The sequence below is a fragment of the Podarcis erhardii genome (genome assembly GCF_964252035.2).
Source record: "Podarcis erhardii genome assembly, chromosome: Z".
Taxonomy (NCBI): Eukaryota; Metazoa; Chordata; class Lepidosauria; order Squamata; family Lacertidae; genus Podarcis; species Podarcis erhardii.
In genome coordinates, this window is record NC_138504.1 from 48,104,088 (window position 1) to 48,120,065 (window position 15,978).

Consider the following 15,978-nt stretch of genomic DNA (forward strand, 5'->3'; position numbering starts at 1 on the left):
CCCACACTGAACACCCTAGATAACTTTGTGTGTGTGTGTGTGTGTGTGTGTTTGAAATATAGAGCAAAGCATACTTCACAAAAGAGCGGGGATGTGATGGTAGCACAGACATTTCAGTTACCAACAATGGCCTGTCACTCTGCAAATACAGGAGGAATTAGCTGTACAGAACACTTAGATTTAGGTTGCACAATACACTCCTTCCTCATCTCTCAGTCTTCAGCCATTGATTGAATGTAGCTTCATTGGAAGGGTGAGATGAGTACAGTTGGGCACTGTGTTGGGCACTGTGGCCCCCTAAGCTCTCTCCTGTAGCCTATAGATTAGCTTTCACATCTTAACATTTATTTGTACATCTCTTCTAGGTGGTTGAAATGTAAGGGCAATAGTAAAGCCAAATATTTGTCTACTCTGTTTCCATATCTGCCAAGCCCTGAGGCTGACTTCTAATTTCCTTCTTAGGTAATAAATTCAAGATAGGAATTTTGATGGTGTCAACCAACTGGTTTAGCACCTTCTGCCTGTCTGTTCAGCTTATATGCAATTTATATTAAAGTGTGTGAGCTGTGGCCCTCTGACTCATGGTACATATCCTCTGTGGTTCCTTGTGTACCAAAGTTGTCCATTCCTGATCTAAAGTAATGAATATTTCTATATTTTAAAAAAAGTAAGTGTTAATTGAAAAATTCCTAACAAAACAAAGTGATAGACAACCAGCCTGACCCTTTGCTTGAGCATTAAATATGTGAAGCTTATTAAGTATTTTTTCTTGAATTGTGCTATGGCAGGGGTCAGCAAACATTTTCAGCAGGGGGCTCAGACCTTGTGGGGGGCCGGACTATATTTTGGAGCGGGGGGAATGAACAAATTGCTATGCCCCACAAATAAAACACGCTGATTCCCGGACTGTCCACAGGCCGGATTTAGAAGGCAATTTGGGCCGATCTGGCCCCCGGGCCTTAGTTTGCCTACCCATGTGCTATGGTATAGAAGTCTAGGTGTGCTGTGTTTTGTGCATCCTATGTTGAAGCAGTCCTCAGGGCAGGTATGCAAAACCTGTGGCCTTCCAGATGTTGTTGAACTCCAGCTCCCATTAGTCCTAGCTGATGGGCAGGGATGATGGGAGCTGGAATCCAACAACATGTGGAGGGCTGCAGGTCCTTCATTCTTGTGTTGGGGAATAAAGCAATGGTAGATGTTGTGAGGTGTCACTCAGAAGGAGAGGAGTGTATCCAGTCTTTTGTTGGAGTTACATATATCTGTGCATGTGCATGCTTGTACATATGCATATATTTGTGTTTCTGATTTCTATTACAGTAATGTATTTTTATTTCACAGATCTGTGACACTGATCATAAAAATGCCTTGGAAGAAAATAGGTGAGAGGCTTCTCTCTGTATTCTCTCCTGCTCTCTCCATCATATTCCAGTCACTAAAAATGAGGATTGTTCTTAATGTCTACTTTATTACAGATGTTTGTTGTGTGTCATATTCCTTTTTTAGGTCCCTCTCATTGGCAGATAGTCTCCGCCAGCTGTCTGAACAGCTTAATGGCATGGTCAATCAGGTAAAAGCCAAGTTCTTCTGATCTGTCTATCTTAGAATCATAGACCTAGAAGAGATCTCAAAGGACATCTAGTCCATCCTTCTGCTGATGCAGGAATCTGCAACTACAACACCCCTGATTATAAACTTCTGTAGTAAAAGCGAGTCCATCACCTTCTAAGGCAATCTGATTCACTGTTGAACACTATCATACTATCAGGAAGTTCTTCCTAATATTTAGTCTTTTTCTTTCTTTTTTTGGTAATTCGAGTCCATTGGTCTGGGTCCTACCCTTGGAATAAAGAGAGCAAATTTGCTCCATCATCTGTGACAGCCCTTCAAATATCTGAAGATGGCTATTAGATTGCCTCTTAATCGTTACTTATTTGTATACCCAAGGGATGGCCAGCTCTTGAATTTTCAGTTATTGTATGGTGCCTTGCAGCCAGACAATAGAACCTGAAGATGCTTTCAGACTGAAAGCCAGAAATGGTGTGTGTCATGTGATCTGTGGGAAATGTGTGTGAATGAGATATACTCAAGGGTTATACACTGGTAACAGATGAAAGGGCTGTCTACCTTCTCTTAAAGAAGCTGTTTTCTGTCTACAGTCATACCTTGGATCCCGATCACCTTGTGAGTTGACTGTTTAGGCTCCCGAATGCCGCAAACCCGGAAGTGAGTGTTCCGGTTTGCACACGTTCTTTGGAACCCGAACATCCGACACAGCTTCCTATTGGCTGCAGGAGATTCCTGCAGCCAATCGGAAGCTGTGCCTTGGTTTCTGAACTTTTTGGAAGTTGAACGGACTTCCGGAACAGATTCCATTTGACTTCTGAGGTACCACTGTATTTCTTATCAGAGGTTCAAATTCCATAGATGTAGCCTTGTTAGCCTGTTAATCTTGTGGCATCTTAAAAGTGGCATATTTATATTCAAGAGACTATATAGTTTACCACTGGAACCATCCTGGAATAATCCAGTTTAAATACAGCTAGACAAGAAGCAGTTAAAAGCATCTCAGCTAAAACAACAGGAGTAGTAATAATTGACCATATTATCCAAGGCTTTTTCATCTATATGTAAATCTGCTAATGGCCCAGTTTGCACATAATGCTAAGTGTGAATGGCCATGGTTGCGAGTACTTAGCAAAAATTGCACCCTCTTTGCTCCTCCCCTGGTCTTGCTGGTGCTGTGCTACCTGGGGGGTAAGCCATTGTTTAGCTTAGCATTACATATTAACTCATATATGTGGTTTCCCTTGAGTCCAAACCATGAACAGTGAGCCAAACAGCTCACTGCAAGCTTGCTCTGAGTGCTCATGTGTTTCTTCTTTATATATAACCATTATGTGCAAATGAAGTTTGTTTAAGCCATGGTTTAACAAACCATGAGCTAATGAGAGGTTGTCTCACAGACAAATCAAATTGTGGTTTGTTTTCTGGAGATTCGTACCTAACACCTTAGATTTTAGAGTGTGGTGGTCAAGCAAACATAGTCAAGGAAGAGTGCTGCTTTCACGTATAAAATTAAGCCATAGGTAAAACAAACTTAGGTTTATAAGCCAACAGCAAAGCATCGCTTCTAATTGTGGATTGTTTGTAGTAAACCATATTTAAGCTGCTGGACTGAGTTTGCACATAATGCTAAGCCATGGTTTAATAAACCAGAATTTTGTGTTATGTGTGAACCAGGATAGCAGAGAGGTGGTGGGGTAGAAACACATTTTTAAAAATAGCCTCTCTGTGGATAAAAAGCTAGCATGCCAGTAAGAAAGATTCTAGTCCAGTCTGTTGTTCTAGTTTTCTACCTATAGTTCAGGTGTCTTTATTTTTAGTGCAAGAGAACATTTTGAAAATGTGAACCTCCGTTTATGATCTAAAGTGTTATACTGAATTCTGCTACCTCAATACTTTACTGCTTCATGTTGGCTGCGTGTGTAAATCAAACCTAAAAGATCCTCTGATCTATCATCAGTATATTATCAGTATATTATGAGGCACATTTAGCTTACCTGAACCATGTACAGTGGTACCTCTGGTTACGGATTTAATTTGTTTTGGGGTGCCGTGCGCACCCCAAAAAATCTGTAACTAGAGGGGCCACTTCTGTGCATGCGCAGCACAATAGAGGGCTTCAGCCATAACCTGAAGATTCTGTAACCTGGAGGTTACACAACACGAGGTACCACTGTATGAGGTGTTTTACTTGTAGAATTTCCAACACAATCTTCCTTAGCATCAATCATAGGAAGGGGAAGAGTTCCTGTAATATAGGTGGGTGTTTGAAGGAACCTCTTGCTGAAGTGGGTACACTAAGTTACCTTTGTGTTTATTCTCCAGTTTCAAAGTTTTCTTATCCTGTAGGAGTGTCGTCATCCCCACTAAGGGAAATATTTAACTGAAATTCATGTTCACATTTTCCAAGTTAACTAGTTGTGATGGCAAACATCTTTATTTTACAGCCCACGGCCTATGTGAATGGGGAAAACGCCACATCTTCAACAGATATGAAAGAGATGGCAGTAAGTGCAGTGCTCCTGGCTCTTTGTCAGTTTGCATTTCTTTGAACAATATAGTAATGAGTCTAGTGTGTGTACTAGTAATAAGAACTTAACTTGAGTGCAAGAAATGACAACAACATTACATGTTAAAGTTTTACTTGTTCAGATGAAGGCTCCTGCAGTGGCTTTTAGACGGGGTTATGGAAGTGCTAAAGATCCATCCTGATGTTCCTTTGAAAGGAGATTAAGCTTTTGGTGGTTTAGTATGTATTTGGTAGTGGTGGGGGGTGGTGTGTTTGTGTAAGAATGGACACCACAAATTAGTTCAACTGTGATGCTGATTATTATTTTCTCTCCTTTTTTTTTTTTTTAAATAATTTGCCTTTTCTCCCCTTTTCTACTCCCTTCCTCTTCCTCCTCCTCCTCCTCCTCCTGCTATCTGCATGTGCCCATCAGACACGTTACCAGGAGCTGGCAGTAGCCCTAGACTCCAGCAATCTAACAAACAAACAACTCAGTACAAAGATAGAGGAATTGGTAAGAAATAACCAGACCAAAATGTTTGGCCTTGTCTTGCTGCTCCTCTGTGCTCTCTGGGTGTCTGCAAGGATTTGGGTTCTTTCACAGTGCCACAAAGAAAAGTGTTGTGTGCTTCATGGTTCAAAGGGGTGCGGAGGGAGTGAGGGATCAAACTAATCTAAATAAAAATAGAGGAAAGGGGGGAAAAGAAGAGAGGGGAAAAAACAGACAGAATAGGAGAGGAGAGAGAGAGAGAGAGAGAGAGAGAGAGAGAGAGAGAGAGAGAGAGAGAATACAGAGCCCTCTTTATACAGAGCCACAAAGGGGAGGATACCCTCCCAGCTCTCACCTGGGTTCTTCCGTTTCTACTCCCAGCCTGAAAGTTCTTCCCTTCTCTGCTTCTCATGCAGAGTCCTTCATCAGTCCTTCATCATCTTCGTCTGATTATCCTCTTCAGCTCAAGGTAGAGGACATCAAAAGACGAAATAAAACATGAACAAAAATAGAATTAACCAAAAAAGGGACAAAAGCTAAATATCACTAAAAAGGAAAAGGAAAATAGAGATCAAGGCAATAGAGGACTTCTTATTCTCCATTTGCCCATTATGTATATTCAGATTATTCAAAGTATTCAAAACATTCACTCCACAATAGCATCCCACTGTATTCTAGGACAATGTCCAACTGTTCCTTAATCTGCTAGGTGTTGTTTTTTCAATCTTCAGTCCCAGACACCTGAAGTTCATTTATTTTCCTTTCTACACAAAAAGACCAAATGGGGCTGTTTCAGTTGCTATTATTACTAGATAGCAAGATTATTTTTCCTCCATTCCAGTATAACAGTTTTATTTCCAAGAGGTTTCCTTATAATAATCCACAGTTATTTATTTATTGCATGTTTATTAATTGGTACCCAATTCCATATCTTTCAATCCCATTTCCTGTTGGCCATGATTAAAGGGACTCTTGACGGTGATCCAGTAGTGGCTGTCACAGATGGAAGTTCAGGGTCCAAGAGTAAAACATTGGTCTGAGCCTATCACCTTAAGCACACTCATGTCTGTGCATTGATGCGACCTCTTTCTGTCTCCTTACTATGAACAGGTGTGTTCATCTTTTACGCTGTGCCTGCAGAACTACCTTGTGGGAGGCTGTAGGAGAGAAAGAGGTTCCTTACTTTCATTTCCCATAGAGAAATGGGAGGCAAACCAAAATCACAGAGGATTTTGATAGCCAAGAACTTGCCCACTTGCAAGAGAAGTGGGTCGCAAGAGATAAGTAGAGATTAAATTTAGTAATCAAGTAAGTCAATTGCCAAGGTGGTTTATACCCAGGTTTAGTCATTTTTGGGGAGGAGAAAATTTGTTTGCAAAATAGCTGAGTTTCAACCTCTCTCCTATTCATAAATGTTAAGTTCTAGTTGTATTGGTTTTCAGCATCTGTTGAGAGTTCAGGAATGCACACAAATAGAGACTTTAAAAGTAGGGCTTGCTTTGATTCTACTTTGCAATTGCATGATGAGCTGCTGCTGAACTTCTAACTGGAACAGTGTTGACTCTATTGAATCTGTTTCAACAAAGATTGGGGCTTAGCTTTTTAGACTTAAAACATGGGGATAGTGAGTGACCATCTTTTGAGCAACAGTGGCACTGTGAGTGAGCCTGTTTGTCTTTAGCTTGCATGGATGGCTTCTGCTACTGTTACTTTACTCACTGCCTTTTAAAATACAGCTAGAAATATGTGAGGCCTGTTTTCAGTCAGCAAAGAGTCCTGCATTGTTTGGAATATCCCTCCACCCCATTTCACCCTCCCCAGCTTGTTGCATGGCTTCTCTTAGTTTTTGCTGCATTGTTCTTTTCTTTGTGTCCCCTACTCCCTCCCTCCTCCACACCCGCTGTAGCATTTCAATCGGCAACTGAAATGCCTTGTGTTTGAGCACTGCTTACAAATGGCTTTTGCCATTTGCAGGCTGACAGGAACATGAAGTGCTCTTTTATTGGGTGTTGAGAATTCTTGGGGCAAGGGGAGCCAAAACAGTGTATTGATTGGGGGGGCGGGGAAGAAGTGAACTTTAAAAAGAAAAGAAAAGCAGACTTTGCAGACATACTTACTTCATTTGTTTTTGGAAGGGACTACATAGAACAATTGATGTAACAAAATTTGTATTGGGCAAAGAAGACTTCTCTCTCAACCTCTATGCCCTCCCTATGTCTTTCTGGATTGTAAAGCCCAGTTCTGACCAAAAAAATGTACAAAGGCTTATGTGTGTAAGCCTTGGATCAGGGGTCGGCAAACTCTTTCAGCAGGGGGCCGGTCCACTGTCCCTAAGACCTTGTGGGGGGCCGGACTATATTTTGGAAAAAAATATATGAACGAATTCCTATGCACACTACAACATATTGTATTTGTAGTGCACAAAAAGCAGGAAAAGCTAAACAGTATTTAAAATGAAGAACAATTTTAATCAACATAAACTTATAACAATGCAATATTTAAAATGAAGAACTATTTAAATCAACATAAACTTATAAGTATTTTAATGGGAAGTATGAGCCTGCTTTTGGCTAATGATATGGTCGATATCCGGTTCCATATTTGTCACAGATAGTCGTAGCAAGTGATGCAAGTGTTCATCAGTTAATCTGGATCTGGTTGGAGATTTCATTCAGGAAAAAGTCTGTTCACAGACATAGGTGCTGCCAAAGATGGTTGCAAATCTGAGTGCATGGTTCCTGAGATTCAGCTATGTCTCAGAGGGGAGAGAAGCATAGAAATTTGTGAGGCTGCTTGATTTGAAAGCGTCTTTCAGAGAGTCACAATTCTGTAGTTCGACCAATTCCATTTGGTAAATTGGATCAGCAGTTTCAATGTCAACAGAAAATGGGTTCCAGAAAAGCTGTATGTCTTGCTCATGGATGTGAAGCTCTTTAAATCGAGTTTGAAACTCCTTTTGCAAAATTTCCAGTAAATCCACGTTTCGTTTGGGAATGCAACTGCTGGTTTTCCCGCCGACATGTTTTGAGTTGTGGGGAGATGCCAGAAGTTTTCCTCCTTCACTTGTTTAATGAGGAGGTCTAATTTTGCTTGAAATTGAATATTGAAAGGGTTGAGTATTTCTGTTACGTCTGTCAGAAAGGCAAGCAGCCATTTCCATTCTGCATCTTTGAGCTCTGGTACTTCTTTGTTTTTCATAAGCATAAAATCAGAAACATGCAGAAGTAAGTAATAAAAACGTTTCAGAACTCTCCCTCGACTCACCAACAGACTTCTGTGTGGTACGGAATATCTTCATGGTCAACATGTAACTCAGACAGAAATTCCTGAAACTGTCTGTGGTTTAGTGCATGAGCTCTAATGAAGTTAACACAAGATACCACAGTTTTCATGACATCCAACTTCAGGGATTTTTTTTACAACACAGTGCTTGCTGGTGGATGAGGCAGTGTATGACTATTGGATGTGAATGGTTGTGTTTGTCCATCTCTTGGTTAATGTGTGCAACCACTCCTCTCGTAGACCCCACCATGCTAGGAGCACCATCAGTTGTGACACCGGCTAGTTTAGCCCAGTCCAGCTCCAAATCATGCACAGTTTGGCAAACTTTTTCAAAGATACCCTCTCCTATTGTTGTTCCCTTGATGCTTTGCAGTGCAGTAAGCTCCTCTGTGACTTTGAAATTACCATTTGTCCCACAAATGAAAATTAGAAGTTGTGCAGAATCACGAACATCAGTGATTTCGTTGAGTGTCAATGAAAAATAATGAAGTTTTTTCAAGGAGTTTTGCAAATGTTGATGCAAATTTCCCCCCGTTTCTTCAATCCTACATGTAACTATACACCCTGAAAGACTCAATGTACTAAATAAATTAGTCTTTGGACACATCTCTTTGGGAGCAGAAAGAATGCATTCTTTAACAATTTCTCCCTCTACGAAGGGTCTGCTAGTGTGCGCTATGAACTTGGCAATGTGAAAACTTGCTCGCAACAATGAAATATTTTGCTACTTTTGCTTCACAAAAATATTTTGCTGAGTTGTCAATCCACTTTTCAGTTTTAATATTTCATCTTTTCTCACTTGTCCAACCAAACAATCATATTTTCCTTTATGGTGAGTATTGTAGTGTCGAAGCAAATTGTATTCCTTGAACAGAGACACTGACATATCAATTCTGGCATATCAGATAAACAGCTCTTTCTTTGTACTGTGTGAAAAAGTAATCAAAAGTCCACTGTTCATTGAAAACCCTGCACTCAGAGTCAACTTTTCTTTTTTTTTTTGATTCACCGTAATTTCCTAGGGATGGAAAATTGCTATTAGTCAAATACCAATAAATACAGAGCTACAAAAACAATATACCAGCAGTAGTGACTACTAAACTAAAATAAAAAAGTCAGTGCTCAGAAATAGTGCGAATGCTCAACACTCACATATACCCATTTTTCTGTACATTGGACGACCCCATGGAAAAGGAGACCAGGCAGGCCCCACAAATAACCCAGAGATGCATTTTAAATAAAAGGACACATTCTACTCAGGTAAGCCACCCCCGGACTCTCCCCTCCCTTCTCCACAGCACCAGACGAGCCGCGGGGACTGCTTACCTGTGTCTTGCGGGTGGCAGAGGGACTATGAGCAGTGCGCGAAAGGGCTCCAGAGAGGGGATGCTTTAAATGGCGGGCACTTGAGAGGGGCACTTAGCTCCTATGTCTTGCGAGTGGGAGGAGCTGGCGGCATTGGGACGATGAGTGGCGTGTAAAAGGGCTCCGGAGAGGGGCAGGCAGCAACAAAGCCTCAATTGAGCCTGCTTAAAATGGCGGCCGCTCGAGCGATCGCACTGCTGCTGCTGCTGCTAGCACCAACCAAGAGGCACCAATGAGAGGGAAATAATGCTGCTGGCACCAATCAAAGGCCAGCCCCCTCCCAACGCAGGGCAGGGAGAAGCCAGGAGGAGGCGCCGTTGTGGTGGTGTTGGGGAATGGTGCAGCCCGAACGATCAGAATCAGATCCATGTGGCGATTCCTGGACCGTCCGTGGCCCGGATCCAGAAGGCAGTTGGGCCGGATCCAGCCCCCGAGCCTTAGTTTGCCGACCCATTCCTTGGATTTATGCACTCCTCTTCTCCTCTCTGATGTGGCTGCAAGAAAGAGATTGAAATTGGAAGTGAAAGATTACAATTAAGCACAGTTCAGCATGGCATCCAAACTCTAAATTATGAGTATTCTTAGCTGTGTTTGGTTGAAACAAACCGGCCTCCTTGTTACGGTTTGAAGTTGGCTTGTTTCAACAAGCCATAGTTAAGACTAAGTCCAGGTTCAGATATAATGCTTAACTGTGGTTAGTCTACAGTGGAAGCAAAAGTTTGGAACTCCTCCTAGTCATGCCAGAGAAGGTGGGGGAGTGGAGTGGGGAACTCGCGAGACTCACTGCAGCTTGTTCCCATAATAATAAACCATGTTTGCATGGACAGGGCCAGTGTATTGAACAGAAACACTCTGATTTGGGGTTGCAAATATATACTAAATTCCTTCATTTCAGAATTGGATTTTTTGGAGAAAGTATTGCTTTTTAAGAAGTATGACATGAGTCTTGTGGAGAAATTGAGGGAAATAAATTCACTGCACACAAAATAGACATTCCTGTGCTTGAGGTTTTTTCAACTTTTCCTTAATCTTTCCTCACTAAACCTAAGGACATGAAATTTGGTAATTTTATAAAATAAGGTTCTGCAGGGAATTAAATGTATTATTGCTTCTGGGTTGTATTGTAGCCACCTATTTACCTAAGAAATTTATGAGCCACCTTTCAATGTAAACTCTCCAGGTGGTGTTCAGTTAAAACAACAAAACAATACAACAACAACAACAACAATCACAACCATCAGTGTCTATCCAGTAAACTAGACTGAACTGTAAAACTCTCAGTTAAACTATTCAACATAGTGGAATGTTTGGGCTACGGCCTTTTCAGTGCCAGGTTTAAAAAAAAAATGTTCTGAGTGGCAGCTGGGTGAGTTACAAATGTGAGGCCATGTGACTGAGGAGGTCCTCTTGCTGGTCACTGCCCCCTGCATTTCTTATTCACAGAGGTGAATTCATCATACCTGTTACACATTTTAAGAGAGCTCTGGGGTCTAGATACTGTTGGGAAGGAGATTGATCTGCAGAGTTGTGTTAACTGAGCAAAAAGAAATGTGTGCTGGGGAAAGGAGTTCCAAAAGGGTGTTAAGGGAATCCTACCAGTGCCTTCCAGACAGCCTACCTGTGTCAAGGCCACATATTTTCTCAGTAGAAAGATAACCTGAAGTCACTTCTGCAATTGTCTGGTCACTGTCTAAGATAGCTGTGGGACTCCAGGGAATCCATGAATGTTCGTAAATCCCCCTCCTTACAGAGCTGCTCTTTGAATTAATAACACAGGAGTCACTTTGCCTTTTCAGAGGAACACTTTTCCTACTATTACTTAGATCTCAGCCAACTGTGTGTTTCCCTTCTTTTTATAACCAGGAAGGGGGAACAGACAAACTCAAGGCTCACTGTGGCTTGCTGCCATAACACTAAATGTGATTTAGCCATGCATCTGAAGCCTGCTGTTGTGTCTTGTGTCCAGCACCACAGGTCTCACTTGCCTTTTTGTGTATGTTTTGCTCCCCTGCTGCATTACTGCTTGGCGAAATTAAAAAGCACTTCCACCAGTACTAAGCATATTATTTTTGTGTTCTTTTTCTGCATTTTAGCTCATATTCTGCAGCTTTACATGTGTTTACAGAAAGGCAGGGTGGGGGGAACAGGGAAGTTGCTTTTCTGATGGTTTTCATATACAGTGGTGCCTTGGTTTACGAACTTAATCCGTTCCAGAAGTCTGTTCGTAAACCAAACCATTCTTAAACCAAGGCGTGCTTTCCCATAGCAGTGGCGGACTCAAATTATAAATGGAACACACTCAACAGGAAGCGAAACATGTTCTTATTCCAAGGCAAACCAAACACCTACTTCCGGGTTTGCAGCGTTCTTAATCCAAACTGTTCACAAACTAATCACCAAGGTACCACTGTATGGTCAGTTGAAAGGGAAGTGCTTCCCTAAGTATCTGAGGGGTCTATTGCTACCTCATAGGGCTCAATTGTTCCAAGAACCATTTTGTATACTACATTTATTGGACCAACTGTTTGCTATGTTTTGATCTGTCCAAAAGTGCCTATCTACAGAAAGGTTCTGCACAGCTTAAAAACTTACTGTCCCACACAACAGCTCATTTAAAAAGGTGGTATTCAAACAATGGTGGATTCTCTCTCTTGTCATTAAACATTTCATTAACCCATCTTTTGCTAACCTGCGGTCCTCCTGCTGATTGGCTATGCTGACTGAGGCTGATGGGAGCTAGAGTACAACAACATAGAGTACAACTGCAGAGCATAATGTTGGCAACCCCTGCATTAAACAAACCTTAGAAAACTTTTGTGGCAGCATTTAAGAAAGCAATGGGAAACAGTATTATTTATTTATTTATTTAATGTGTTTTTGTTGTGAAAAATAAATGCAATAGTTGCTTCTTGCATTTATGTCAGGAGTTTGGGGTTTGTTGATTCTAATAACTTGTTCCAAACATCCAAAAGCCTTGGAGGTATACTTGGTAGTATAGTTTAGCATACTCACACCTAGAAGCCCAAGTGACTTGCTGTTAATGTTGATGCCTTCATTTTGCTCTTTTTGCAGAAGCAGCAGAACCAAGAGATTATGAACCAGCTGGAGAAGGTAATATGCACTGCTTGAGAGACACGCACAGCCAATTCATTATTCACACGAGGAGCAGGAAGCATAGTACACTGTTGGAATGGGTGGCACTGATTCAACCCAACACTGGAAAAAAGATTTATGGAAATGGTTCCATTTAGCAACACCTAAGGAACAATATCATCTCACCTTGTTGCTTTCCCCTGCTGCTTGGATAGCTCCATCACCAGTGCCACATAATCCTGGAAGCAGCTAGTTGTTGGTTAGAAACACACCATGAAATAAGAACAGTCCTCCTAGTGAGCAGCTCATGCGTGTATTGGCTGTCGTGTGGAGCCACTGACACCTAGAAACGTCTGTAGGAGCTTTACCATGAGAACCAAGTTGTAGTTAAGATGCATCTGGGTCTCGATGTTTAGACAGTGAGTCGGCATAGCATAGCATAGCATAGCATAACCATCAGCATTTATTCACTTTTCACTCGAGTTTGATTTTTGTCAATGGTAAAAGGAAAATAATCTGAAGTGTCTTCCATTTTTGTTGTTTTGGGGTTCACAGTGCTGGCTCTAACATCCAACCCCGTAAAAAGCAGTAGACTGAGCTAATTTACAGTGCAGTCCTACACCTGTCTACTCAGAAGTTACATAAAAAAAAAAAAAATTGCTTACTCAGAGGCTTTATCCCTTTCCAACTGAATGTCAGGAACTCAACTCTCAACTGATTTTTCTTTTTACCTCACAAAGTACTTTTTGCACCACCCCCTCTGGCTAGCTGTACTCACAGCCAAACAGAGTGAGTATCCAGCCCAGCTACACCACTCTTGTGGAATTCTGTGGCACATCATCACCAGACTCTGGTATACCTGAGCTTTTCATGATATCCCACTAGGCCATTTTGGCCAAGCCACACCCATGTGCCCTATGCCTGACTTTATATACAACTTCAGGTGTGGGATAGGTAGAGATCTGGCTGAGACAAAAAGAGCTTGGGAATGTTTTACATCACTTGCAAAGCCTGTGCATAGCACCATGCACACCTCTTTTACAAGTCCTGACAATCATTGGATAATTGTTGCTGGCCAGCTGACTGTCGGGGCATCAAAGCACCTCACACTACATGCAGGGGAACAGGTCACCTGAAATCAGGTGGCAGGTGGGTGATCCAATCCACTTGTCAATCTTGGGCTGTAGGGGTGGGGGAAGAATCTGGCTCACTGGCTGGATCTAGTTCTATACTCCTGCACTAGGGCTTATGTGCAGCAGTGGTGGGTAGACAGTACGCGTGAGACCTTAATGCTTAGAATGAATATTGGTCATATAAGAGGAAGATTGTAAATCTAATATGGTTTTGATGTTGCTATTTCTATGTCATGTTTTCACAGGAAAAGAAGGGGTTTGAGCAGAAATTTTCAAAGGAACAAGCAGCATTGCGAGAACAGTTACAGGTAAACTCTATATCGTACATCAGCCCCCAATTAACATTTTCTGACTGCACACTGAAGTTCATGTGTGGCAATTTGTCTATTTCTGCTTCTAGTTACTTATCCTTTCAGTGATTGTTATGACATAGGAATTCTAGGCAGGAAGTTCTCCTTTAATCCAGTTGTTCTGTACTTTGAAGGTCCACATTCAGACGATAGGAATCCTGGTTTCTGAGAAATCTGAGCTGCAGACAGCCCTTGCACATACGCAGCAGGCCGCTCGTCAGAAAGCAGGTAGGCAACACCCTAAGCCTTCTGGCTAACAAATTAGGTGATGCTCTTGAATACTGCACCAGTTGACTTAAATGAAACATTTTTGGTAAGCTTTGGGCTCAGGAGGCAGTTATGCCGTTGATGATTCAGTGACACAGCAAAACGATTTCATCATTTGGCCTGTGGTTTGGCTGTGGCTGTAGGTGCTCTAGGCATTGGGAGAAGTGGGCATATAAGCTTCTGTAGACTTCCTGGAAATAGACTGTTTGAAACCTTCCTCAGTAATCCTTTGGAAACAATAAAATAGTAAAACAGACTGAGAAAGCTCAAAGACAAGAAAGTAAAAATACTAGTATACTGGACCTAGCATTATGAAAATTATAAAATGAGTTAAGTTTTGACCCTTTCACAGTTCTCTTATATTCCAAAATGCTTCTGTAAAAAAGCCTATACAAGGGTATGTATTAATTATGGATGCATTAGCATAGCATATTCTGACATAGTAAAAGAGATACAAATCTGATTGTGTTATGGAAAAATGGGGGCAAGTTATCACATATTTGGAATCTGACCCATTGAAATAAGTCAAGCCAAATAAGCAGAAAACTATGTTTGTACTAACTGCCTTAGAATCTGTTGCTCTCATGTTTATTTGCTGTTTTTATGCTAAGTAAAGTTTTTATGTTAACCGAAATAAAAGTGAGCAACTGGTGAGGGTAATTGTACGTTTACTTATTTTTCTTGTTTGTGGGGAGGGAGGGAGGGAGGGAGAGTTATATTTCAGTATTTTGTGTAGCCATGCTGCTGCATTTTGCACCACTTGCTGTTTTCCAGACAGCTTCCAAAACATCTAATCCAGCAATAGCCAGGGATGGGTAACCCTGAGAAACACTGGAGCATGATAAATCTTGGGCAGATTCTGTTGATGGCTGATTGGTGTTGGGGGTTGGAGCGTAAAGTGATGGTCCACTCCTGCCAGTTTGCTTGTTGGGTTCCATTGCAACATAACCTTGTTTTACTTGGGCAGGAGAAGCAGAGGACCTTGCTGCACGGGTTCAGTCTTCTCGTCAGAGGATATCTGAGCTGGAGCACACCCTTTCCTCCCTCTCTACACAGCAGAAGCAGACAGACAAAGTAAAAATTCCCTATATGTCATTCTTTCTATTATCTCTTACATTTGGTGCTTCCTTCTTTGGGAGGCTGGACTACATTCCGCCCCCAGGTGTTCACAGAATTCCAGTAGACACCTCAGGTGGGTGGGTGGATAGGTGTGGAATGAAATGAGAGTGCCTGTTGGTTTTGTTTGCATTAATACGCTTGGCACTTTGTTAGCTTTGCCAAATGGCCTGTCTGTCAGTGAGACCCAGGGGCATTGTTCTCATTCAGTGGTTCATTTTGGCATTGACAACCATCCAACTCCATCTCAGTCTCAAGTCTTAATTACTGATGTCAAGTGTAGAGTCTCTTTGTGCAGATAGAGCCAAAAGTTTGTGTCAGATGCTATTTTGGGTCATAGGCAGACATATCCTATGGTTTCATTTGGTATACAGGTGATAGTGCTACAGAGAGGTGGTCTTGGCAGTCTGCATTTTGCTTCAAAAGAACTCAAACCTGCAAATATTGTTTTTAGCTTCCTGTGGTTTATGTTTGGTGGATGGTGAGATCTCTGCTAAAAATAACCCGAACATGTGACTAGAATAACAATATAGTCTACAAGTCTGTTTTAGAGCAATGGCATAACTTGAGTGGGTTGCAAACTTAACATATTTTTGGAGATATTGGCAGGCGGGGAGTGTTGCACTGGGGTACTATTTGTCTATGAAGGACAACTGCATGGATGTATGACATGCTCACTTATTCTTAGTTTTTGGAAACAAGCAAATCTTCATTCCTCATGGTTGCAGAGGTATGTTTGAAAGTGCAGTCACCAACAAACAGACAAAATGCTTAAAGGGTGGGATTTTCACCCTATTTCCTAAGGCTATA

General features: G+C 41.6%; 1 protein-coding gene and 1 long non-coding RNA gene across 6 annotated transcripts in view; both read left to right on the forward strand.

Moving 5' to 3' along the window:
* GOLGA2 (golgin A2) overlaps positions 1 to 15,978 on the forward strand; it is a 45,892-nt gene that overhangs the window by 12,839 nt on the left and 17,075 nt on the right. For 4 of the 5 annotated variants that reach the window (XM_081847517.1, XM_081847520.1, XM_081847518.1 and 1 more), the window contains 8 exons: positions 1,339 to 1,379; positions 1,504 to 1,567; positions 4,011 to 4,070; positions 4,506 to 4,586; positions 12,282 to 12,320; positions 13,681 to 13,743; positions 13,920 to 14,013; positions 15,020 to 15,126. In XM_081847517.1, coding sequence (XP_081703643.1) covers positions 1,339 to 1,379; positions 1,504 to 1,567; positions 4,011 to 4,070; positions 4,506 to 4,586; positions 12,282 to 12,320; positions 13,681 to 13,743; positions 13,920 to 14,013; positions 15,020 to 15,126 — 549 coding nt within the window. The remainder of the gene's footprint in view (positions 1 to 1,338; positions 1,380 to 1,503; positions 1,568 to 4,010; positions 4,071 to 4,505; positions 4,587 to 12,281; positions 12,321 to 13,680; positions 13,744 to 13,919; positions 14,014 to 15,019; positions 15,127 to 15,978) is intronic. The other variant, XM_081847519.1, reaches the window with a different exon arrangement.
* On the forward strand, positions 4,817 to 12,275 carry LOC309333862. The gene is made up of 3 exons (XR_014152718.1): positions 4,817 to 7,547; positions 7,592 to 10,829; positions 11,516 to 12,275. It is a non-coding gene; the product is annotated as an uncharacterized lncRNA (long non-coding RNA).